The sequence below is a fragment of the Ailuropoda melanoleuca genome, chromosome 5 (assembly GCF_002007445.2).
Source record: "Ailuropoda melanoleuca isolate Jingjing chromosome 5, ASM200744v2, whole genome shotgun sequence".
Classification (NCBI taxonomy): domain Eukaryota; kingdom Metazoa; phylum Chordata; class Mammalia; order Carnivora; family Ursidae; genus Ailuropoda; species Ailuropoda melanoleuca.
This window is the reverse complement of record NC_048222.1, coordinates 605,427-630,601: the sequence shown is the minus strand read 5'-3', so window position 1 is coordinate 630,601 and position 25,175 is coordinate 605,427. Positions and strand designations below refer to the sequence as shown.

General features: G+C 49.3%; 1 protein-coding gene across 1 annotated transcript; it reads right to left on the bottom strand.

Annotated features, from left to right (window-relative positions):
• Window positions 1–8,235: 8,235 nt before the first annotated feature.
• GPX6 (glutathione peroxidase 6) lies at window positions 8,236–17,804 on the bottom strand. The gene is made up of 5 exons (XM_002928644.3): window positions 17,727–17,804; window positions 14,585–14,738; window positions 10,184–10,301; window positions 9,635–9,734; window positions 8,236–8,442 (listed from the first exon to the last, which is right to left on the bottom strand). Exons 1-5 carry the CDS (start codon window positions 17,802–17,804, stop codon window positions 8,236–8,238), a joined length of 657 nt encoding a protein of 218 aa, XP_002928690.2.
• Between the last annotated feature and the right edge of the window lie 7,371 nt (window positions 17,805–25,175).

Genomic DNA, 25,175 nt, shown 5'->3' with positions numbered 1-25,175 from the left:
CGGAAGGCACTGCCGTCTGGCGGGGGGGTGGGAGGGGCCTGGACTCGGGGTCTGCGGGCGGGGGCGGGCGGGAGCCGGGGACGCGCTCAGCCCGTGCCGGGAGCGCGCGGCCGGACGGTGGCCCCGGGCCCTCGCCTCCTCCACACCTGCGCGTTCCGCGGCGCAGCCGGCAGGGGACAGTCGGGCCGCGACAGAGCTGCGTCTTGCTCTGTGCTGGGCGCGTCGGGAGGGACCAGCGCCTGGGCTCCGCTCTGGGGGTCAAGCGGAGGGCCCGGCGCACGCCCGTGTGAAAGGCCGCCGGGTGGCGCACGAATTCCGTCCGCGTTGTCCTTTGCAGCATTGCAACAGCTCTGAAAGGATTGGCTTTTTTTTTTTTTTTTTTTTTTTTTTCTTTTTGTTTTTGTTGGTCAAATGCCTGCGCGGCCCAAAGCGCTGGCTGAGGCCTCTGGTCTCCAGTCTGAGGCAGAATCGAATTCCCCCCGCCGGTCACTTTGTACAAAAGCCACAGAGCGGTCCGGGCACAGCCTTCCGGTCTCCCGCGTGGTCCTTTGCCTCCTCGGGAGTTGATGGTTTGGCGGAGGCAAAGGCAAAGATGTGTTTATCACAATAAATTAAGGATAATTGAGACCCAGTTAAAAAAACTCGAACCCAAGCTCTTCCCATATTTCCCCCTTTGTTTTCACATCTTTGGTCATGATTTGGAGTCCCAAAGGTTAGAATTTTATTTTTGTGGAGCAATTTTATTTAGTCAGTTTTTAGAAAGAGAGAGAACCCACGTGCGTGAGCAGGGGGAGAGGCGAGGGAGAAGGAATGTCAAGCTGACTAGGCACTGAGTGGGAGCCCCATGTGGGGCACGAAAGCATGACCTGAGCCAAAACTACCAGTCCCTTGCTTAGCCAATTGAGCCACCGAGGCGCCCCCACCCTTTTATTTAAAAAAAAATTTTTTTTTTTGTTTTTTTTGAGTATTCTCTACAACCAATGTAGGGCTCGAATTCCCAACCCCTAGACCAAGTGTCACATGCTCCGTGGACTGAGCCAGCCAGGCACCTGGAGAATCACCCTTTTACTGTGGATATTTTCTAGGTTCCATCTTCAGTTTTCCTACTTTTCTTTGAGAGAATAGGCGTATGATTCCATAATTCACATCTTCACACTATCCAAAACAGGCTTGTGACTTCTGAATATCTTTCTCACATAGAACTCTTGAGAAGTTCATAGTATAGACAGCTGCCTATGAGACATTTCCACCTTATTATCTCACAGACACTTGAACTCATCCAGTCCTTCCTATTATTACTTTTCTCCTTGTTAGCACCACAATCTAGAAACTGGGGAATCACTCCCGATGACTTCCCATCATTCATCCCCTCCTCACACGCACGCATCAAGTGGATACAGTGTTGCTGCTGTGTGGGCTCGAGCAGGAACCCTTGCCTCACTAATCGTGGCAACCACAGCATCTGTAGACTGTTCTAAGTGGAACCCACTTTGGCAAAATCATAGTTTGCGGTGATTGAGAGTTTTTGCTATAAATGCAGTTAACCCATCAATGATCCAGCTAGTCCAAAGGTAAAACTCTAGCTTTAATCTGGTATTTGTCTCTAGGGAAGCTTATAGTCTTAAATAGATAGGAATCTGAGTTTTTGACTGGACAAAAAGTTCTGGATCAAGTTTACCATAAAGGATAGTTGAATTTGCCCCCAAAATTATGAAAAACAATCCTAACTGATGGCATATAGTGTCCCAAGTTTGTTCTTTGCATAGAGGGAGTTGTAGATGTTGGGTGGCCTGATTGGTGGATCTGTGAAGGGCAGAGGGAGCCATAGCCCCATGGCACCCAAAACTCCACGGTAAGCCTTTCATCCTCACGTTCGTGCCACCTTCTGTCCCAGACTGATGGTACCTCTTAAAATGCAGGATGCGTGTGAGCTTTGGTTCCTGATGAATAATCCAATTATGGAGCATCTGGAACAGGCTTTTTTCCCTGGGCCTTACACTCCACACATCTAATGCCCTCTCTTAGACTGTGAGAAGACAAGTAGAAATAGAGAGTTTAAAGTTAGTTCACATTTTGGCTAGGGTTTGTAGATATGGTTTGCAAAAATGTACTGGCATAAAGTGGCTGATTTCAGGAGAATATGATGGCAGACGGACAGCGTTGTCTCTATGTAACTTTGCAAATTAGGAATATATGTTGAAGCCAGGAGATACCCTTAGAACCTTTAGAACATGCTGATTGATTAAAATGTATATTATTTAATTTTATATTAGAATTTTAAATAGACTATTAAAGTCATATATTTTTAAGGATTTTTATTCATTTGAGAGAGCACAAGCGGTGGTGGGGGGTGGGGAGGGTGGGCAGAGGCAGAGGGAGAAGCAGGCTCCCCGAAGAGAGCGGAGCCTATCGTGGCCTCCATGTGGGTCTCCACATTGGGCCCCAGATCACGACTTGGGCTGAGGGCAGACGCTTAAGCAACTGAGCTACCCAGGCGCCCCTAGACTATTAAAGTCAAAATGATTTACCCCCTTTGGTGGGAAGTTACAGTTTGAGACTCGGTTTTCCCTAATAAGGGACTAGAAAAATTGCCCTTCTGAATGTCATTGAGTTTTGATTGCCAGACATCTTTGTTCTCCTAAGTAACACCCTGCTTCCTTCTCATATAATCCTTGCACTCCGTCTGTCTTGAATGTATCTTCCAAGTTACTAATGTACTTAGTATCTATATTGAACACAATTCATGAATTCTGCCTGTCTCACCAGCAACTTGCTTATTAATTATCTATACCTTGCACATCCTATGAATTTTCCCCTTTATCTCATAAAGCTACTAGCTTACTATAGGCTTTATCTATCCAATTTGCTTTCCCATCTTCTTTATCAGAATATGATCAAATAATACAGCAAACACCTATTCCATGAGCCCATCAAGCTGAGCGTTCTGTCTTTCTGGAGCAGGCTGCCACTGTCTGTATATGACTGATTCTGACGTTTGCAGGTGAAGACAGAGCTCCCGGGCTCAGGCTGTCAGGGTTAGGGTATCAGAGTATCAGGTTCTCCAAAAATAATTTGTCAGGTGACACTCAATTTCAATTCCTATTGATTTGTCTGCTGGAGGCCAAGAATAGAACAGGGGAAACTGAAAAGAGAGAGAAAAGATCTGAAAAAAGAAAAGATTCTCCATTATCTTTCCTTTAGTTCCTCTGGAAATTATCACCTAAAAAGTGGTCTGAGCTGTCTGAATGCTCCAGGTGTCACCCTGAGGGTATGAAACTCTTCACACAGGGCCCAGGACACCGCATTTCAGAGGCCAAAGCGAGTCTGAAAGAATTAAAAGTATGTTTCTCTTCCTTTTTCTGCAGAAGAAAAAAAGGGTGGGTACTCTGTATGGTTTCATAGGGAAAATTTGGGGGATGATGAAGGGGGCAGAATCTCTATCAGGAACTTCCCAGATCCAAAGAGAATAACTTTTTTAAAAAATATTTTATTTATTTATTCGACAGAGATAGAGACAGCCAGCAAGAGAGGGAACACAAACAGGGGGAGTGGGAGACGAAGAAGCAGGCTCACAGCAGAGGAGCCTGATGTGGGGCTCGATCAAGGCAGATGCTCAACCGCTGTGCCACTCAGGCGCCCCAAGAATAACTTTTCTGCTGACACTTGAAAGGACAACAAAAAGCTCTCTAGTCAAAGCAATGGATGAGTGGGGGGGGGGGCGTTGGGGGGTGAAGGGAGACTTCCCCTTGGCTCCAAATCACACTGTACGTGGGAGTCTTCGGGGAGATGTGTTAAAGGAAAATTGCTTTGACTTGTTAGAACAGTAAAGAAGACTTTATTCAAGGCGATTGCAACAAGACCAGGAACAGCAGAGGAGGAACAAGACTGAACTCAGCTCTGAAGACAGCAGGGACACTTGGGGACGTACAGCCAAGAGGCAGAGTGCGGGGAGTGGACAGAACACCACTAAGATGACGTATCAAGGGCAGAAGGATACACTGACCTAGCAGGATTCTTGGTAAAGGCTGGCCAAGGTCCAGGCCTGGTTGAGAAGGGGGATCAGAGGAGCCTGACCAAAGTCTGATCGAGGAAGTCTGTCGGATAACACACTTAGAATTTGGACCCACATGGAAACCATGAAGGTCAGAGACTGAGGACACTGAAAGCCAAGGGGATGGCCAAACTGTCCATGTCAACCCTGGAGCCCTAGGAATACCTACTGGCTGAGTGGGGGACGCAGGGTGGACGAGGCTGAGCAGAGGAGCCGGTAACCACGGAGAGTACAGGAGACATTGTCCTCATTCATTCTGTGTCACAATGACAGTATTTTCTGCAGACCCTCCATTCCCCAGGGCAGTGGTCTTCAGATGTTAGCATGTACCAGGACCACCTGGAAGGCTTTTTCAAAACAGAGATTGCTGTTCTCTTCCCCAGAGTTGCTGATTCAGTGAGTCTGGAGGGATCTAAAAACTGCATTTCTTTTTTTTTTTTTTAAGATTTATTTATTTATTTATTTACTTGACAGAGAGAGAGACAACCAGAGAGAGGGAACACAAGCAGGGAGAGTGGGAGAGGAAGAAGCAGGCTCATAGCGGAGGAGCCTGATATGGGGCTCGATCCCATAACACCAGGATCACGCCCTGAGCTGAAGGCAGACGCTTAACCGCTGTGCCACCCAGGTGCCCCTAAAAACTGCATTTCTAACAAGTTCTCAGGTGATGCTGTTGCTGGGGTCAGGCGACATCACTCTGAGAATTAATTCCCTATCGATAGAGGATGAGAAAGGGAAAATGTGAGTGAATGAGGATCTCCATGGGGGAGTCATCTGAGTAATACATTGTTTGTGGAGGGTAACAGGTAGTCTCCAGGGCCTTACGCGGCTTTGCCTTAGCGGGATGGTGCCCCACCCCCACCTGTGCGGAGTGTTGGCAGCTGGTGGCTCAGAGCTGCCCCTTCTTCGGAGAATTTCATTCAGTCAAAGAAGCCACCTCCTCTGGGAGGTTGTGTCCCCGGGGCCCGTGGGTGATTCCATAGTCAACAGGTGACTGACCTGAGTTACAAAAGGCCATCCCTCTTCCTCCGAGATGGAAAAAGGAGAGTGTGATTTATCCTGGAGCTGATCTCTAGCAGAAATCTCGTGTTGTCTTCTTTCTTCCTCTGCCCACCCTGCTTCACGGATTCCGGCTTCTGAAACCACTCAGGAAACTGTGTGTGCCTGGGTCCCAGTCTCAGCTTCTGTCTACTGGGAACAGAAGCCAACAGGATTTCTGAGACCACAGGCTAACATCTGACCTTCTCTGGGGTGGACTTCGGCCCTCTTTCTCAGATTTGGGGACTCCAGCTTCCAGAACGAACACGGGCACTCCTGAAGCCCCGAAGCTACTTGGGTTCACGCGGTCCTCAGGGAAGACATGGCATCTACGCAGTAACAGGCACGAGGGAGACCGCTGGGGTCTCGCCTCCAGCAGTGGGCTGCTTCACGACTCTGGGAACAGGTGGTTAGCGAGGGTCTGAGTCCTGGTTGTCGGGACTTTAGAACCCCCCGTCCTGCCCAGGGACTCTCCTCGAATGTTTTGTGATCAGCGGAGCATTCGTCATTTTAGACACCCGTTAGGTGGTTTGTGGGGTAGATTTATGTGAAAACACTGGTTTTGGAGTCAATTAGCTCCAGTTTATCTAATTTGCATGATAGTTTGTAGGAACCTCTGGTTTGAAGAAAAAATTCGCCCGCAGTAAGAGTGCCAGTGAGGTGACGACAATTACTGTGACAGTAACAGAAAGGTTCTAACTACTGTAACGGACTGGAGCTCTCAAGACAGTCCTGGCCAGTCTGCCCACGTCCAGAAGGCTCCGCGTGTGGCTTTCCTTGGGGACCAAGATCTGATAAAGGGGCTGGTGAGGAGGGGAGAAGTGGGAACCTTTATCTCCGGATCCTCCCTTCATGAAGACTTCAGCGTTCTCCTCATTGTCATCATCACGGGCAACATTCTGATCAGGTCTGCAGCCCCCACACCCGCCCCCCAGCTACACTCACCTCCCTGAGCAAGTTAGTTTCCCGCTTCTCTGGGCTTGGTCTCCCCGGAGCCACCGTGGTTTTCTGTTGGCGTCAGCCGCTGGGGGGTATCAGGAGGAGCACCTGGCTCTCGCAGAGCGGCTCCCGGGTGGAGCCCCCGGGAGACACTCCGCAGAACGCCCTCGGGTCGAAGCTGAACCCCCTCCTTCACTGGTCCAGGACCTCCATGGAGCAGGGACGCCGCTCCCCCGGAGGACTCACTTTCGTGCAACCGTAGTTCTCTGGTTCGGGCTGGACCCGTACACTGTGTGGCCCTGTCCTCCTCCACCCTCTGCCTGGACCCTGACGCTTCTGATCTGACAACAGGAATGGATTTGGACCCCTTCTGAGGACTGCAAAGGTCCCAGGAGTCCTCAAGACCATGAGAGACCCAGAAGAAACTCAACAGGGAGACACGTTCTCACCAGCACTGCAAGTTGGCTCTGGGGTCGCCTCCCACCCCACGACTGTAGTGGTCCCTTCTGAGTCCACGAAGCCTCACGTCCTGTGGCTGTGGCCACAGCCAGCCAGACTTTCTTTTCCTTTCTAGATTCTGAGTGCAAGAAGATAAAGCACCCAAGTGTCTGGAAAATGTTTTCCAAGTGTGTCTACCACATCTGAATTTTAGAAGCAGCCCACTCCTGGAGCTGAGACCCCAGGTCCCCCTCGTGGCTGTTACTGCGTAGACGCCATGTCTTCCCTGAGGACCCGTCAACACTGGCGGTCCCAGGGCTTGGGGAGTGCCCCTGCTCCTTCTGGAAGCCGGAGTCACTTTCCTTATCTTCCCTGGCCTTGTCAGTTCTCGTGTTGCGGTATAAAGTTTAAGTCAGGATCCTTCCTGTTTTGGTTCACAACAGGATTGCGGTGTCTCATTGCCACTGATACTTAAAGTCCCTCTAGACTTCTCAAGTGCAAAATAATGTTTTAAAGTACAAAGAATTTAAAGTGCAAAAAATATTTGAAATATGTTCCAAGTAATTTTTGAAAGGGAGGAGAAAAACAGCTATTTTATTTCACTTCCTCATACCAGCTTCTCCTAGCTTCTGATACTCTGAAATCTGTCCTCACGTGGAAGACTGAACGACGGTGATAAAACAGCTTGCTACACAGGCCTCCCAGCACGTTCTCTACTCTGATTAGGAGGCTTTGGTATAGTTCTCTTCTGTATTTATGTATTTTTTAGATTTTTAACAGTGGGCAGGAACTTTATAGGCCAACCGTCTGCGTCTTTGTTGTTCCGAGAAAGCAAGGCCACCTCCCATGTGGGTGCCCAGGAGACTGGAACAGGAGGGGGGCGGCGGGCTCTAGGAGCTCTGTATCCACTCCTCACAGCAGCTCCACAACAGCCAGCCCCACCTGTGTCTGAGGGGCCAAGGAAAGGTCCAGAGCTTGTGTGAGGAGCTAGGCGAGGTATCCGAGGAAGCAAGACAAAGTGAGAGAGGAAGACGTCCCGGACATAATACGGGGAAGCCCACTGCTGCAGAATTCTCTTTATTGAGATAGTGATAGGAAGGAGTTTGGAGGTGGGGCAGCTCAGGGTGAGGGGAAAGCCCGTCCTTCAGAATGAAGGGACATCCCTGCCCAGGTGCCGTGGCCTGAATGCACTAAGGGACACGCACCAAGGAAGGCTCTGGTAGGGTCCGACCCAGAGGGGGCTTTGGGACCCACCATCATGGAGATGCCCCTCCTTTCATGTGAGGCCAGCCTTCCGAGATCCTGTAAGAAAGAGAGCTACAGGGCCTCAGGGGAGCGAAGGTCGCATTCGGGAGAAAGCGTTTAAGGAGGCAGGTTTATCTTGGAAGAGAGAAAGGCTACAAAAGGGATCTTGAGAGGCTTCCTGTTTCTGCTTCTTTCTTTAGACCGTCCAGATGGAGAGAGGACAGATGTCATAACTTCTGGGCCTTGCTTTTTTAGGGACATTGGGTAGTCTGAACCATCTACCCAGAAACATGCTTTTCCTTTGGGATGGAGTGGAAAACACTTGATCTTTTGGGAGCACAGAGCTGGGGACAAAGGTATTCCTTCCCTTGTTTTCAAACACACACATGAATGCATGTACGCCGGTGCACGCACACTTGGGTGAGACGGGATGGTTTGGTCGTAGGGACGCTGGGTGGGAAGGAACGTGGAGCAGAGATGGGTCCAGTGTTATGCATGTTCTTCAGGTGGGAGGTGGGGCCTTTCTACTCGGTTTTGAACTGTTTCAGGTACTCCAGGATGTCTGACTTGACCGTGCTGACGGGAGCCTTGTGGAACCAGCGCATGACAGGGACTCCGTCAGGCCCCACCAGGAACTTCTCAAAGTTCCAGCGGATGTCGTGGACCTTCATGGGCTCCCAGAAGAGTTGGTTTGATGAGCCCAAAAGGTCAGAGGTTGGAGGGCAGGAGTTCTGGAGCAGAGATAGGAAGAATAGAAGGTTCTTTTTCCTGCTTCTGTGTGATCCAGTTTTATCCCCAACCCTAGAGGGTCTGCTCCCCATCCTGCATCTCAACATATTAACCACCTGACATGGTCCCAGCGAAGCACAGACATTTCAATGCAACATCACCAACATAGCAACTCGCCACCAACCAACCGAGAGCTAGAGTATGACGGAAACAGAAAATATTCCTCCCTTCCCTGTCTGCCGCCCCAGGATTCTATCATGGTGCTTCAGTAAAATACTATCTTCTGTTTTCTTTGATAAGCCTTATCATTTCTATAGCTTCAGTTTTCTTAGCTGAAAAATGAATGGTTTGGTTTAGAGTAGTGGTTCCCAGGGTTGGGGCTTCATAGTCTGGTGAAAGTTCAGGAACTATTTTTTGGAGATTCATGTAGAATAACCAATACTTACTCTGATGGTGAGGGAATCAAGAGTCAGCTACTAACCGAAATTCAAAATTAACAGATTATTAAGTATTAGGTTGAAGAAAATAAAATTGATTGTATCACCATTTTTGGGCAACACAAATGGTCATTTGTATGATTAAACCAAATATGAATTTAGTATCAGACTAAGTGATGGTCTTTTATAGTCAATAAATTGGGCTTTGCGAAAAACTCCCACATTGTGGTGGTGTTTTTTTTCCCAGTTTGCCATGGATGGGTGAAAAGTTCAACAAGGACCAGACTTGTTTGGCAGGCCAGCAGTGGGAACCAGTGGCCTAAGAGAACCTCGGGTGGTTCTGTGGTCTTCCGTGGTTGTAACACTCAGTGGCTCCCCGGTCAGTTATCACACGGCACTCTCCATTCTGTACCCCATGTCTGTCTGCCTGCTTGCATAGGGGTCCCTCACAGACAGGCTGGGCCCTGTCAGTAGGTTTGGGCTCCCTGTGTGGCACCGTGCCTAGGAGGATTCCATGACTGACAGTCGAATGAACGAATCATTGCCATTCAGTGGGGGGCGTCAGGTCCGCGTCAGAGCTGCCACGTTCTGTTTCCTGTACTTGAGCTCACGCCTCACAACGGATCTTGCCATGATTCCTGAACCTCTCTGAGCATTTCTTTCCAAGGAGTCCAACCTCAACCCTAGAAATGAGTCCCATGTGTTCAGGGTATGTCTACCTACCCGACCAATTCACGGCAGGTGGGTGGTCACTCACCTTCAGGAAAGTAAAGACCTTCTGTTCTTTTTCTCCATTCACATCCCCTTTCTCAAAGAGCTGAAAATTGGGGACAAAGCCACCACCTGGACGCACATACCTGCAATGAACCAGCGTGTTCCCAAGAGGATCCACGTTAGGACAAGGAGGGATGGCAACGGCCACCACAACTCCACAAAAGGAAGTTAAAGAGGGAGAGGCGGAGACAGGGAAGGTGAGGAAAGGGCTCCCTGGGGGTCGGGATTTCATGCTTTACGAGCCAGTAGACAATTCCAAGGCCCTATTTTAAGGTCAGGATTCCCGATTCATTTCTATTCCCCACAGCCCCTCCTTTCCCTGTGTTGCTTCTCCCGTTGATATTCCCCCAGTGTCACCATTGGGAACTCGAGGCGGAGTGAACGCTCGGGCACTGCCAGCCGCACAAGCTTGCATGCGACGCTCCACGATGATATTCCTGAACCTAGTGATCCGCCACCCACCCCGGAAGCTTCCAGAAGGAGGAAGGGAAATCCTGACAGGGCCTAGGCGGGGTCCCGCGCGGGCACTCACTTGAGCCCAGAAAGGATCTCTGAGTTCTTTCCTGGTTCTTGTTTTCCAAATTGGTTGCAGGGAAAGCCCAGCACGACGACACCAAAAGGCTTGAGCTCCTGGTGTAGTGCATTCAGTTCTGCGGAGACAAGGAGCAGCGTGGGCGGCCTGGGCCGGGCCGGCCTAGAGCAGAGGAGGACCTCGACGTGTTCATTTGTCACACGTACAGCGAGGGGAAGGTTCGAGGTGACAGCGCTTGAGGAGGGAGAGCACAACGCTAGAACACAGGTTGCCAGAGACACACCCAAATAGCTGCCAATTTTCTTGTGTGGCGGTTCCCTTCGTGGCTCCACTTCCCCGTCCAGCGGGGTGCCCCTAGAAAGCACAGCCGGGGGTCGCCTGGATGGCACAGCAGTTGAGCGTCTGCCTTTGGCTCAGGGCGTGATCCCGGCGTTATGGGATCGAGCCCCACATCAGGCTCTTCCGCTATGAGCCTGCTTCTTCCTCTCCCACTCCCCCTGCTTGTGTTCCCTCTCTCGCTGGCTGTCTCTATCTCTGTCAAAATAAATAAATAAAATATTAAAAAAAAAAAAAAAGAAAAGAAAAGAAAGCACAGCCGGGTTAGCCCCTGGGGGGTGGGGTGGGGCCTGCCGGATTTGGAAGGGGATCAAAATTTAAATGCCACGGCCTCCTTCCTCAGTGGTGGACTGACTGACTGATCAAACACTTCTAAGGAAACGGCAAACAAAATGGACCTGCTCCCTCTCCCCCCATGTGCCCCACGATGACACATCTGACACCCCAGTCATCCTCCCAAGAGCCCTCACCTGGGAGCTGCACAGGGAAGCAGAAATCTGAGCCCGGCTCCCGAGCATTCTCTACCCTCTTGTCAACTCTAGTGACCTAACTGATGCCATCCCCCCAGGACACTCGCCGGGATTCCAGGCTACAAACGCCAAACTGCTTTTTCTGCTGCCAGGAGGGCTTCTAACTTGTCTGTCTAGACCTGTACCAGTGTTTCCCCGTCCAGCCACTCTCAGTCCCACCCGATTCGGTCCAGTGCCCTCCAGCCCCGCCCAGACTCAGCAGCTTCTGCTGCTGTCTCCCCTAAAACCCTCTGCTTAATGGCAGTGTCTTCCCGTCCTTGCGGGTCGCCTTCCTCTTTCACCACCCAGAACACGTCCTTCCCATGGCAGAAACACTCAGCAGACCTGCTTCTAGTCCTTCGGCAAAGGCCTTCAACTCTCTCAACTTCTCCGTCTGGAGTAAGTTCTGAATGAGACACTTTTTAAAATTCTCATGTATTACTTTGGTAATTTATGTCACAACAACAGGGAGGAAAACTATGGCTTCAGATCCATGAGGAAACTCATCAGGTATTGATACAGAAGGACCCCCGAGATTCTGTATTATGTGAAGGAGCAAGGAGCGGAATCAGTTGTGTGTGTATTTGCAAATATGATGGAGAGATTTGCTTGCATATACATTAAAGATTTATGAAAATCTACGCCATAAATTGATGAACTTGTTACCCAAAAGGAAGAACTGTGGAAGTTTTCATTCCTTTTTTTTTTTTTAACATGGAGCCCAACACAAGCTTGAACTCACACCCCTGAGACCAAGAACTGAGCTGAAATCAAGAGTCAGACACTCAACCAACTGAGCCACCCAGGTGCCCACAGAAGTTTTCACTCTTAAACCCTTTTGCATCTTTAAAATTTTCAATGTGAATATATTCCCTATTTAACACAAATTTAAGTTAAAACTAAAGTGAAACAGATTTAAAAGCAGATTCACATTCCATGGAACTGCCATTTATATATCACGACTTTTTAAACTTACTCTATTTTTTTTTCAAATTTAACTTTTTGAAGGGAGGAAAGCCCCTACTTGCTAAATGATACTTGACTGTTGTTTACTGTCTTACAATTAGATCCTGAGATTTTATATAAATTAAATAAAGATTGAGTCTGTAGCTTTTCAGGTTTTCCCTCGGGTTGATTATACATAAAAATAATAAATATAAAGTGACCCCGAAATTCTTTCAAATGTCAGATCTTCCTATAATCTGCACTTTTGAAAGTATCTTTTTATGCACAATTTCACCATTAAATTTGAAAAGTCTTTAGGTTCTCTTGGTGAATGTGAACCATTTGTTTTTTGTTGTTCTTTGAAGAAGGGGCTATTTCAAGGTAATCTTTGCCCAAATCAAGCAGACCCCTCTGCATTAGCCCTTTTAGGCTGCTCTAACAAATACCACAGGCCAGGGGGCTTGTGAAGAATAAGAGTTACTTCTCACAGTTCTGGAAGTCCAAGCTCATGGTTTTAGCAAAGGCCCTCCACTGGGTTGCAGACTGCAGGACTCTCGCTATGCCCTCCCATGGTGCAAGGGCTGGGGGTTCTGTGCGTCCCCTTTTATAAAACCACTAATCCCATTCACGGAGGTTCCGCCCTCCTGACCTCAACACGTCCCGAAGGCTCCACCCCTGTTACCAGCGAACTGGGCATTGCGATTTCAACATAGGAATTTTGGGGTGGCACAGACATTCAGACCATAGCACCTGCTGACTGTTCATTTTTTTTTCTTTTTGGAGAGACGGTGTGAGCAGGCTGGGGAGGGGCAGAGGGGGAGAGAGAGAGAACCTTAAGCAGGCTCCACGCTGGCTCAGTCTCATGACCCTGAGATCGTGACCTGAGCTGAAATCAAGAGTCAGATGCTTAACCAACTGAGCCACCAGACGCCCCTGAATGTTAATTTTAGAATATCAAAATTTGGTGAACCATGTGTCTTAGAGGTGAGATTGCAATATACTTAAATTTAAGTGGTGTTAAAAAAGAGAAAATTCTTGGATTTCTTATCATTGAAGTCCCATTAAGACAAATTGATGGAAAAAAGAAAGAAAAGAAGACAAATTGATGGGACTTTATATTTTTGATCAGTTGAATAGATACCAACGTCAACATGTGGAAAATTTTTCTTAAAAACTGTTCATGTATTATTTTGACTCATTTTTTTGTGGCATTTGGTGCAACTAACTTTTTGCATTAATTTTGAAAAAAAGCGTTTTAAAAAAGCAGAAAACTTAAGTTTGTGGCATGTCAGAAACTGCACTCATCTCTATTACACTCCATCGGAACCTGTAAATAACGTCTTCTGGATCAACAGGGAAACTAAACTCTTCCGCATGAGTGCACGAAGAAAGTCCACCTCGGTCACTGTGGAAGGTCGGGCTGAGTCTGGAGACATGGAGCATCTTTCCAAATAGCAGTCCCACCATAGATGACCCACGACAAAGCTGCATTTCCGTCTTCTCTGTCATGGGAAGGTGCTGTGGAACCCAAGAGCGTTTTCCAAGAGATCAAAGGTAAGTCCTGTTTGCTGTTGTTCCCAGAAGTCACCAATGAGAAGGATGAAGGCAGCCCCTTGAAGGCTAGACTCTGGCCTGGGGTCACAGCTTTGTGTTCTCCTGTTAAACGATTTCACAGGCAGCGTCCGGGTGGCTCAGTCGGTTAAGCATCTGCCTTTGGCTCAGGTCATGGTCCCAGGGTCCTGGGACCCAGCCTCGCATAATCTCAGGGTCCTGGGATTGAGGCCCGCATAGGGCTTCCTGCTCGGCGGGAAGCCTGCCTCTCCCTCTCCCTCTGCTGCTCCCCCTGCTTGTGCTCGTGCTTTCTCTCTCTAGCTCTCTCTCTCTGACAAATAAATAAAATCTTAAAAAAAAAATTCACAGGACATCAATATCACACAACATCATGGTCACAGTGATGATGACAAATCAAGACAAAAACAGGACCACTCCATGATCATGTTTTAACACAGACAAAACATGAACCTTGTCCAAACTGCAAAAATGGCCAAGCACCCCCACGTCTTGCCAACCTAAGTGACCTCTGCTTCTCTACCAGCTAGTTTTGGCCTTGCTTCACTCCTCTGACCTCACAGATACGATTTATTAAGACATATCTGAATCACGGTCACAGAATTGTCCCCATTTCCTCATTTCCTGACAGCATCCAATTCAGAGCAAAGCTTCAATTCCTCAAATCCTTCCCCCAAGCACCTAACACAAGCACAGGTTCTGAAGTAAGCTCTTTCTAGCAGTTCTTACTGAGAAGCCCATGGCTCCCTACAGTACATGTTCTCCCTCAGGGCATCAAGCCCCAAGAGCAACAAACCCCACCTGTTCAGTGATAGGTGGTCTTTGATTAAATCTTTGGGATAATCTTATCTCTCAAATCTGGAGATAATTCTCTCGGCCTCCTAAGGAGTAGAGCAGTGACAGGATTTAGGGGGACAGACTCCCATGATCACCTACGCCCCCGCACCTTGTTCACTCAATAATAAATTAGGAAAACCTCTGAAATTAGAATATGGGCATCTGACAAAGCTAGTTCCAGAAGAGTTGAGACCTGAGCTCTTACCTGGATACTGAGCTGTCAAGCCTCAGTAGGTGGCCACGTTGACAAAGAGGACGTGCTTGCCCGCGTAGTGCTTGAACTGAATGTACTCCTCGTCATTGAGGGTGAGGGCCCCATACTCATAGATGGTGCCCGTCACCCCCTTGTAGCAATCCATCTGGAATGTAACAGAAACCACAATGATGCGGCAATACGATGAACAACCCCCAATACCCATGGCCTTTTGCAAAGCGCTCAAAGACCTTTCATGTGAAGCCTCGAAATTCTAAGAACCGGAGAGACGTTGTCCTGTCATAGGTTTAGTTACGGTGAGGCCACCACTAGAATGTGTGTCTTGTAAGTTAAAATCCTTCTTGCGTGGGGGCGCCTGGCTGGCTCAGTCGGTAGAGCGTGCCACTCTTGATCTTGGGGTTGTGAGTTCGAGCCCTAAGTGTAGAGATTCCTTAAAAAATAAAATCTTAAAAAAAAAAAAGCCTGTGTGCGCGTGTGCATCAGGACAAGCACTTTGTGACGCTCCCAGCTTTTGTCTCTCACATGGATACCACCCTGTAAGCTGGGATGTAGATTCCCAAGAAAACTGTAGACTAGAAGGGCTGGATCTTTCCAACTCCGAGGTCAGTTCTGCTCCAGTGCGAAGGGATCCAATAATCAAAAATGCAGCCTTTTAACTTTCTACAGCTGGAATTGCACCCCAACCGGGCAGTAGAGGGTGACATACACCTGGATGCCCCCCATAGGTTGCCTTTTTTTTTTTTTAAATTTCAGAGATGGGGGTGGTCTTACAAATGCTGGTGTTTGAGCATTCTGTGTGCATCATCTTATGTGTCGCAGGGACCCAATAACAGAGCGCTCAGAGCACGCTGAGGGCCTGAACAAGTATCACCAGGGCATATTAGAAACGCAAGTTCCTGAGACACTTCTCCGAAGAAGACATACAAATGGCCAAGAGACACATGAAAAAATGCTCCACATCACTCGCCATCAGGAAAACACAGACCAAAACCACACTGAGACCCCTCCTCACACCACTCAGAATGGCAAAAATTAACAAGTCAGGAAACAACGGATATTGGAGAGGCTGTGGAGAAAGGGGAACCCCTTACACTGTTGGTAGGAATGCAAGCTGGTGCAGCCACTGTGGAAAACAGTGTGGAGGCTCCTCAAAAAGTTAAAAATAGAGCTACCTATGACCCAGCAATTGCACTATTGGGTATTTACCCCAAGGCATACAACAATACAGATGTGAATGGGCACATGCATCCCAGTGTTTATAGCAGCATGATATCAGCAATAGTCAAACTATGAGGAGGAGAGCCAGGTGTCCATCAACAGACGAATGGATAAAGAAGATGTGGTACATACACAATGGAATATTACTCAGCCATCAAAGAGCATGAACTCTTGCCGTTTGCAACAACAGGGATGGAGCTACAGGGTGTTATGCTAAATGAAGTAAGTCAGTCAGAGAAAGACAATTATCATATGGTTTCACTCATATGTGGAATATAAGAAACTTTTAAAAGAGATGAACATAGGGGAAGGGAAGGAAAACGTAAAATAAAATAAAAACAGAGAGGAAGGCAAACCATAAGAGACTCTATATGTAAGACAACAAACTGAGGGTTGCTGGAGGTGGGGGATGGGCTAGATGGTGACTGGCACTAAGGAGGGCACCTGCTGTGACAGGCACTGGGTGTTGCATGTAAGTGATGAATCACTAAATTTTACTCCTGAAACCAATGTTTCACTGTGTGTTAACTAACTTGAATTTTTTTAAAAAAGAAAGAAATGCAAGTTCCTGGGACCTGCTGGATCAGAAACGTCATGGGTGGGGACTGGGGACAAGGACAGCAGGCGGGACTTTGCTTCAGCGCAGCGGGCGGTCTCCAGGCGGAGCTCCTGAGGCACAGACGGAACACTCCTCAAGGACCCCCTCTAACACTTCACCGCTACTTTGCTCTGGTTACTGCACCCTCACTTTTGTCACCCTCACCCCAGCAATCCTCCAAGCATGTGTCCACGGGTACCCATCATCTTAAAGGCCTGGTGACTGATGTTTCACGGGGCAGTAGAAAATAACTTTATCCTCACAGCAGCTAGCCCCTCAAGGTCCCGGAGGCCCTGCTCCCAAATTCCTTAGACATTTACGCTCTCCCTAACCCCCCACTAACAGATCACTCGGCACAGCCCCAGGGCAGCTCTTCCTGCCCACGGGCCCTGTCCCCGGGCTTTCATAAAGCACCGTTTTGCACTGAAAACGTCTCAGGAATGCTTTCTGGACTCTTCGCTCCCCGCCCCACCTCAGGTGGGACCCAGCGCCCTGTGGTTTAACAAGCCCCCAAATGATTCTTGTCTGGGGATCACTGCACTCAACCACGGGTATTCTCCACCTTCTACGGGGGCCGGGGGAGGGGCAGCCAATAGAAGACATGTAACTGGTTTAAGTCCACAGGTGAGGCTGAATTTTTGAATGAATTTGTCTGGTTTTAAAGTTAAAACCTGTTGGTACCTCAGTCACGCACTGGAATCCCCACCCTGAGGCGTATCCGCACATCTACTGACCCCAGTGTGGAGACTTTCCCCGAGGGCACCCGCAAGACCTAACAACAAACCCTCTTACTCTGGTCCAAGCTTTGTTCTCCCCCACTACCCGCCCCCCGCTCACCACCCCACCCCCTAAAATTAAAATTGGCCAACAACTACCCGGCCTTCTGTATTTTATTATCCCCCTGTTGGCTGACCTGACACTCCCCCAGAGAACATTCCAGCATCCGCCGGCTGCTCTTCCTCTGCCCCCTCTGCTCTGAGCTGCCCCCTCCCAATCTCCTTGCTCCTGCGTGTCCCGTTTCCCGGACGCACAAGGCTGCCCCGAGTTCAGAGCAGGGGCAGCGGCAGAGGGGCAAGTACGACAGCAGCCTGGGCCCTCCGTCCACCTGCGGCTCCACGACCGCCCGGTGCGGAGAAGGTCCGCGTAAGGGAGTGGGCTTCGCGGAGCCCCGGTCTCGGAGGAGCGGCAGCCGGGGTCGGCCGAGCTCAGGAGGCGGGTCCTGGCCTTGCAGAGGACGAGGGAGAGCTCCTCGCGTCCGCGGACACCAGGCCAGTCCTCAGGAGCTGCAGTCCGCTGGGTCGCCGACGGGACACTCACCTTCATCTTCTGGGTCGGCTGGGCGAGGCCGGCCAGAAACAGCGGGAAAAGCCACGAAGCCCAGAGCTGCGGGCGCATGGCTCGTGCGCGCAGGGCCAGGCGGGTGTGCGGTGCCCCGGGCGCCTGGGCCCCTTTTGAGCCCCAGGCGGGGAGCGGAGCGAAGACGCGCCCTCCAATGGCAGAGCCCCGTGCACGCGCTCGCATCTGCCCCCTCCCCACGGTCCCTCCCCTCCCGTCCCCTTCCCTACCCTCTGCCCACCTCCCCCGCCCTCCCGCCTGAGCCACCAGCCCCGCCGCTCCGCCCTCCACCCCCTGCGTCCGGGAGGCGACCTGCCCCCGTTGTGGCGCCCGTGTCCCGGCGGGTGGCGGTGGAGTCCTCTCCTTGGAACCAGACGGGCTGTGTCGACCCTCCCCAAGGGACCCGCGCCTCCTAGGGCTCGCTCCGCATCCACGGACTCAGAATCCGCTTTTTGGAAACAAGCCCGTCACGTGATGTACGTGTCGGGAATGTTTGAGAATCGTGGTCCCGGAGGACCCTCATCGTCCGTCCCGTCTCTCCAACTTCCGGCCCCGAGTCACCGCGCACTGTGCTCCCTAACGACGACGTCCGGCCGCGGGGCCAGGGTCTCACGCCCGGCGCAGCCCCCTGTTCCCGGCCAGGAGCTTGTTGGCGCAGACGGCACGGCGAGGGCACGTCCGCAGGGCGCAGCGGGGGGCAAAGCCCTGCGCCGCGAGTCCCCGACGGCCCGGGGCGCGGTTTCCTTCGCGGGGGCGTCTGCGCCCGGCCCAGTCCCCGCACGGTCGCGAGGCCCCACGGGAGCGGGAGGACGGTCGCGGCAAGGGGAACTGGCGAGGAGGCGCAGAGCGGGTTCTCCTCCTCGCGCGCCCACCCCCGGCCGGCGGCTCAGCTTTGGGCAGCCCTCGCGAGCCGGGGCGCTGCGTCCTCCTGAGCGCGAAGCCCTGCCCGGCCCGGCCCTCCACGGCCCTGCCGGGTTCGCGCTCTGCTCGCGGCCCCGGAGGCGGGCTGGGCTTGAACTCGTGGAGCGCCCTGGAAGACAAGCTGCTTGTTCGCTCCGGTTTCTGAGCTCTTCCCAAAGGCCTGTCAGCCGGCCTGGTCGCTGGCGCCCGGTCCAGCCTCGCGGGTCCCCAGGGCGTTTACAGAAGGCGCCCGCCTTGGGCACAGGCCTAGGCACGCTGCCAAGCTCTTGGGCCTCTCCCCGCTCTCGGTTCACAAAATGGCCGAGGCTCAGACTGCCAGGTGACAGAGACACCCCTGACTTCAAGACCTGTGTGTGCCTTGACTCAGCGAGAGCTGACGTCTCTGTGCCTTAGTTTCCCCATCTGTGAAACCCGGGTAGTGACTAGAGACTGCCTGCTAGGGCTGCTCTGAGCAGTGATCGTTACTCTGAAGGACTCATCCCAGCGCAGGGCCCAGGTAAACAACCATTCCCACACTCGCTTTACGCTTGAACAACCCGAACCCGGACGGAGAGCTCCCCGGGGGTAACGCTGAAATGAAAGCCAACTCTGGATTCCCGCCCGAGATCCCTCGCTCTTCTTCGGTTGTGACGAACCCTTCCCTGAGACGTGTGCGTTGGCTCATCTTGCCATCACGGGACACGCTTCCTGACAGCTCCTCGGTAGGTCCAATGGCTGAAACTCCCAACTCCCCAGGTTCCTGCTCCAACATTCCTGACGAGCTTCTGAGCACCGTGGCTCCTGGCCTCCAGCAGGAGAAGTGAAGGTGTGCAGCACACGCCGGGCGGGAGGGACATGTCTCTGGTCCGCTGGAGGGAATCTCGGAGCCACAATTCCCCTTCTGTCCTCCAGAGCCCACTTCCTAACCTGCTTCCAGGAATCTTGCTTCTCCCCTTTGCTTGTCTCCTTCCTTCCCCTCACTCTGCCTCTGTTGTATGATTTGTCATAAAGATTGTATTTACTTATTAGAGAGAGAGAGAAAGCACGAGGGTGGAGGCAGAGGCAGAGGGAGAAGCAGACTCCCCGCTGAGCAGGGAGCCCGATGTGGGGCTCAGTCCCAGGACCCTGGGATCATGACCTGAGCCAAAGGCAGACACTTCACCGACTGGGCCACCCAGGCATCCCCTCTGCTGTACGATTTTCTAAAGATCAACTTTGTTGACATCACTCATATATTAAAATGCTTTGGTTCTTCCCTAATTCTTACACCTTGAATTTGAAACTCTCCCATGGAGCACTCTGGATGTGACACTGGGCAAATTGCTAGGTGTATCCCTCCCTCCATAAATGTTATGTTCCTGGCCGGTTGAACTGGCTCCATCACCCAAAATCCACCCAAGGAGGTGTCAATTCTTGACGTTTTAGGTAAACTCTGAGCCAATCCTTTGGGATCCTACCTGAAAGATTTCTTGATATATTAATGACCTATTTTTATTCAACATGATGGAACACAATTTTATCAAACAAGACTTCAGAGGTAACTTCTGAGGCCTGAGTCACAGATCAAATCCTAAACAGCTTGACCAGGCCTTGAATTGGACCCCAGATCAGGCCTGCTGCCTTTCACAAGTAGCCTGGGGCAGACAAGGGTGGGACTCAGATCAGTTTGTCTCAGTCACTGCTTCTGTGACCCAGTTAGGAGCAGATTTTTTTTTTTTTAAGATTTTATTTATTTATTTGACAGAGATAGAGACAGCCAGCGAGAGAGGGAACACAGGGGGAGTGGGAGAGGAAGAAGCAGGCTCATAGCAGAGGAGCCTGACGTGGGGCTCGATCCCATAACACCGGGATCACGCCCTGAGCCGAAGGCAGACGCTTAACCGCTGTGCCACCCAGGCGCCCCGAGGAGCAGTTTTTAAAGGACACAGGAGGAGTCCTAAGGGAAGCGATGATCTGACCAGGTTATAGGGTGTTATGGGCTGAATTATGTTCCCCCCAAAAGATATATTGAAATGCTAACCTTCTGTACCTTGGAATGTGACCTTGTTTGAAAGTAGGCTTGCTCCCAGTGTGATTCGTTGAGACAAGGTCATCCTAGAGTAGGCTCTTTGTAAGAAGAGCGTCGTGTGAGGCTGTCCCGTAAGGAAGGGACAGAGGTTGAAGTGCCGCTGCCACGAGCTAAGGACGGCCTGGGGCCACCAGACATGGGAAGAGGCACAGAAGGCTCCTTCCCTACAGGTGTCAGGGGGCGCAGGGCCAAGGTCACTCCTTGGTCACACTTCTAGCTCCAGGACCGTGAGACAGTGCGTTGCCGAGGTCTCAGCTGCTTGTTTGTGGCTCTTTATTAGGGCAGCTCTCGGAAATGCACCCTAAGCTTCTATTCTCTCCGCCTGCTTTCCAGATTCTTCCGTTCCTTCTGTCCGTCCCCATGCTCACCACAAGGTTCCTTCATTCTCAGTTTCTTTGATCTAAAAGGAAGCAAAACTCTGTGTGGCTTCCATGCATGCCTTCATCCTAGTTCCAGAACAAAACTAACTTTGTTTACCTGAATCCCAACATAGAGATTCCAGCCTCTGCCTGATGCTACCTGAAAGATTTTTCGGGTTCATCCATTTTCCCCAGTATGGGGGGCCGCCCTGCAGGACTCTGGGGACCTCTTCCTCTGCCCTGCGAGAGACACAGACGGCGGCTCTGCCCCCGCCGTGTTTGTAATGCCATTCCGGTGTGCTGTAAACCGTGTCTTCCATTCTCCATGTCACACCGTCCTCACCACCAGAGGACACCTGCAGCAGGAGACGTGAGAGTGTGGTTTAAAAATGTAAAGTTACTTGACTTCAAATCTAATTTTTCGTTTGTTTTTTAATCTCCTTTGACTTCTTTAAATCCATTAGCTACACGTATTGGGAATTTGAGGAGAGTGGTGATTTGCTGTATTTTGTTGTTGTTGCTGTTACATTTTTAAAAAGATTTATTTATTTCCGAGGAGAGAAGAGTGTGCAAGTGGGAGGCGGGGCAGAGGGAGATGATCTCAAGCCGCTCTCCACTGAGCACTGAGCGCAGAGCCTGACGGGCTCAGTCTCATGACCCTGAGATCGTCATGACTGGAGCCAAAATCGAGAGTCAGACGCTCAGCCCACTGAGCCGCCCAGGCGCCCCTGCTATTCCATCTCTGTCCCGGTGTCTGTCTGCTCTTGCCTTATCCTTGAGGACACCTCAGATCCAGGCTGGCTGGGGCCCTGACCCAGAGCCCTCACGAAGGCAGCCAGTGCTGAGAGGCCGGCCGGGAGGCTTGGCCACTGCTGCCAGCATCCCCGGCCTCCGTGGCCGGCCAGGTTACTAGTGCCCGGTGAGGCAGCAGGGACAGCATGTCCACAAGAACTTGCTCTTTCCCAGGCAGTGCCAGGGTCCATTGTCCCAACCTCGTGTTCCAGGGAGGTGCCCCTGAGTCCACACATACACCATGGGTGCCTGAGGCACTGTGGGCTCCCCCAAGAGCCATAGAACCAGCCGTCCCAGGACTTCCGTGACTCGGGTCTTTTTCCTCCCTGGGGAGGAAGCAATATGTCATCTCATCGACACTGCAAGCCAAAAATCCACCCATGACCTGGGACAGGGGTTTGGGACTACGAGATGACCATCCTCACTGCCTTTGACACTTTATGTCTTTTAATATTTCCACATCTTTTAAGAGGTGCAGATCTCTTGGCGATTTAATTTGACCAACTTGCACCTTGGGAAGACTGGGAAGAGAAAGCCTTGACTGAGAAAACTCTAAAATTTTAATGCCCGAATGTTTTAGTTTCTTCAATTCACATATGGCCTTTCAGAGGCCCAGAAAGTGGAGTGATTGACGCTTCTGACCTCGGGTAGCCTTACGTAAAAAACAAGCACTGACTTCTGTCCCTGTAGCCATCAGGTCAAGTCAGGGGCAACAAACAGAGAGGCTTCTGCGGATTCTCACTGCCAAGGGTTCACACTGAGCTCTAGCCTGGGAGGTCCCTGCAGCTCTCAGCCTACCTTGGGGCAACTCTGCCTCTCCCTGGACCTGACCTGCAAGAGGAAGTTCAGTAGAAACAAGGGATGCTGGAGGAACAGGGTGCCAGAGTGAGAATGGGGTGAAGTTAGAGGAGAAATAGGGGAGTGATGAAGGGAGAGAGGAGGGAAAGGGAAGAAGGAAGGAAGAAAGAACAAGGTATGAAAGACAAAAAGGCAGGAGAATCAGTCTGTATTAACTCCGTGTTTAGTAGTATCAGGAATATTTAGATAGATTTTCTTACGGAAGCATCACCAAAATAACCACTAGGTTAACATTTTCTCCATTTTATAAGTCAGGATTGAAGACAGAGTAAAAATAAATGGCTTCTCAAGTTACAGACCTAGTAATATGTCAGGCTGAGATTCATACTCACGTATTCTCTGATCCTAAATCCAGACTCTGTGGTAGCCTAACTAATAGCTCCCAAAGATATCGGGTGTTAATCCCCAGAACCCAGACGTCATCTTCTATGGCAAAGATTTTGCAGATGTGATTAAGTTAAGGATCTTGGGATAAAGGGATTATCCTGGATTATCTGGGTGGTCACTAACAACAATCACACATATTCTTAGCGGAGGGAAGCAGGGGAGATTTTACTAAGAAGGCGGAGAGATACCACAGTGGAAGCCGGAGGTTGCAGTGGTGCCAGAAAGGGGTAATGAATCCTTTTTTCACTTCCCCTCAACATATTCCTCCCTTCCTTCTGAGCCTTTGCCAGAAGCATCCTTTAATACTCATATTTCTGCAACAGTTAGCTCGAGCCATTCTAGGCTTTTTCTATCATGCACCTCAAGATTCATCAAGTGTCTACACATTACCCATTTTCAAAGCCACTTTGAGATATATATAAAACAGACAGATATATAGATATCTATATCTAATTTTATATCTATATTTATCTTCTGTAAGTATACAGATAGCGATATCAATATATCTGTATTTATGTGTATATATATAGAGAGAGAGAAAGAGACAGAAACAGACAGAGAGAGATTTATTATAAGGGATTGGCTCACCTGATTTTGGAGGCTGAGAAATCCCGAGATCTGCTATCAATCAGCAAGCTGGGAACCCAGGAGAGCTGATACAGTTCCTGTCTGAGTCTGAAGGCTTGAGAACCTGGGGAGCTGATGTTATAAGTTCCACTCTGAGTCTGAAGGCAGAGGACTAATATCCCAGCTCAAAGACACAATTCTTTCTTACTCAGGCTTTTTTTCTACTTAGACCTTCAACAGATGAAATGACGCCCACCCACATTATGGAAAACAACCTGCTTTATTCATTCTACCAATTTAAATGTTACTTGTATCTGGAAATACTCTCACAGACACACTCAAAAATAATGTTTAGCCAAAATATGGGCATCCCAGGACCCAATCAAGTTGACATAAAATTAACCATCATGGTAAATGCATTATGAAGATTGATTATGTAAACAACATCTCTTTATATATTTAGGTAGGTATGTTTCTGTTTGATCACACCAGTAACATGACATATAAGTATATAATTCAAGAGCATGGATATAGTGTTATAAAATTCTAAGCTCTTTACATTGCCTAGAAAGAGGGGAGAAGAGACAAAGTAACTATTTATGACTAGAATCTGATATATCCCAGGTGCATTTTGTAATCTCAAAGAATGATCAAAGTGTATAGAACCATCAACCTTATGGGAGTTGGGGGGGGGATAAACATATACCAAACAGTTCAAAAGAGAACTAGAAAGAGAGAATATGGAATATAGAACAGAAGAGACAAAATACACACCTAACACACGAAAATATATAATGCTTGAAAGTAAAAGGATGGGAAAGAGTTACTAAGCATAAATAAACCAAAATAAAATTAGCTATGTTGTTTTGAGACAAGGTAGACTTTAAGAAAAAATAGGTAACCAAGGATTTAGAGAAAGTTTTTGTAATGATTAAGCATACAATTTACCAGGAAGATAAAAGTTATTCTAAATTTGTAAGCACCTAATAACATAACTAATAATATATAAATTAAAAATTGACAGAAATCTACAGAGAAATATACAAATCTGCACATCACAGTGGAAGACTTTAACATATGTCTTCTAGTAATAGATAGAAAAAGCAGGAATGAGTAATGATAGATGAGATTTAATCAGCACATTTATCAAATTAGACCTAGCAGACATATATAGAAAATCCAACAACTGAGGGTACAAAGTATTTCAAAGCAAACAAGGAATATTTATAAAAATTAACCAGATGCTGGGCTATAAACCAACTATCTATAAATTTCAAAAGACTGAAATGATACAGACCATATTCTCTGACCACATGCAATTAAGCCATTATTCAACTAACAACTAGACTTCCTATATACTTGGAAACTGAAGACTATACCATAAAATAATGTATGTTTATAAGATGACATCAGAATGGAAATTATAAAGTATTTTTTCTTGGAAAAAAAAGTTTCATACTTTGAAAATACATTTCACATTGGTTGGGCCATTCATCCTCT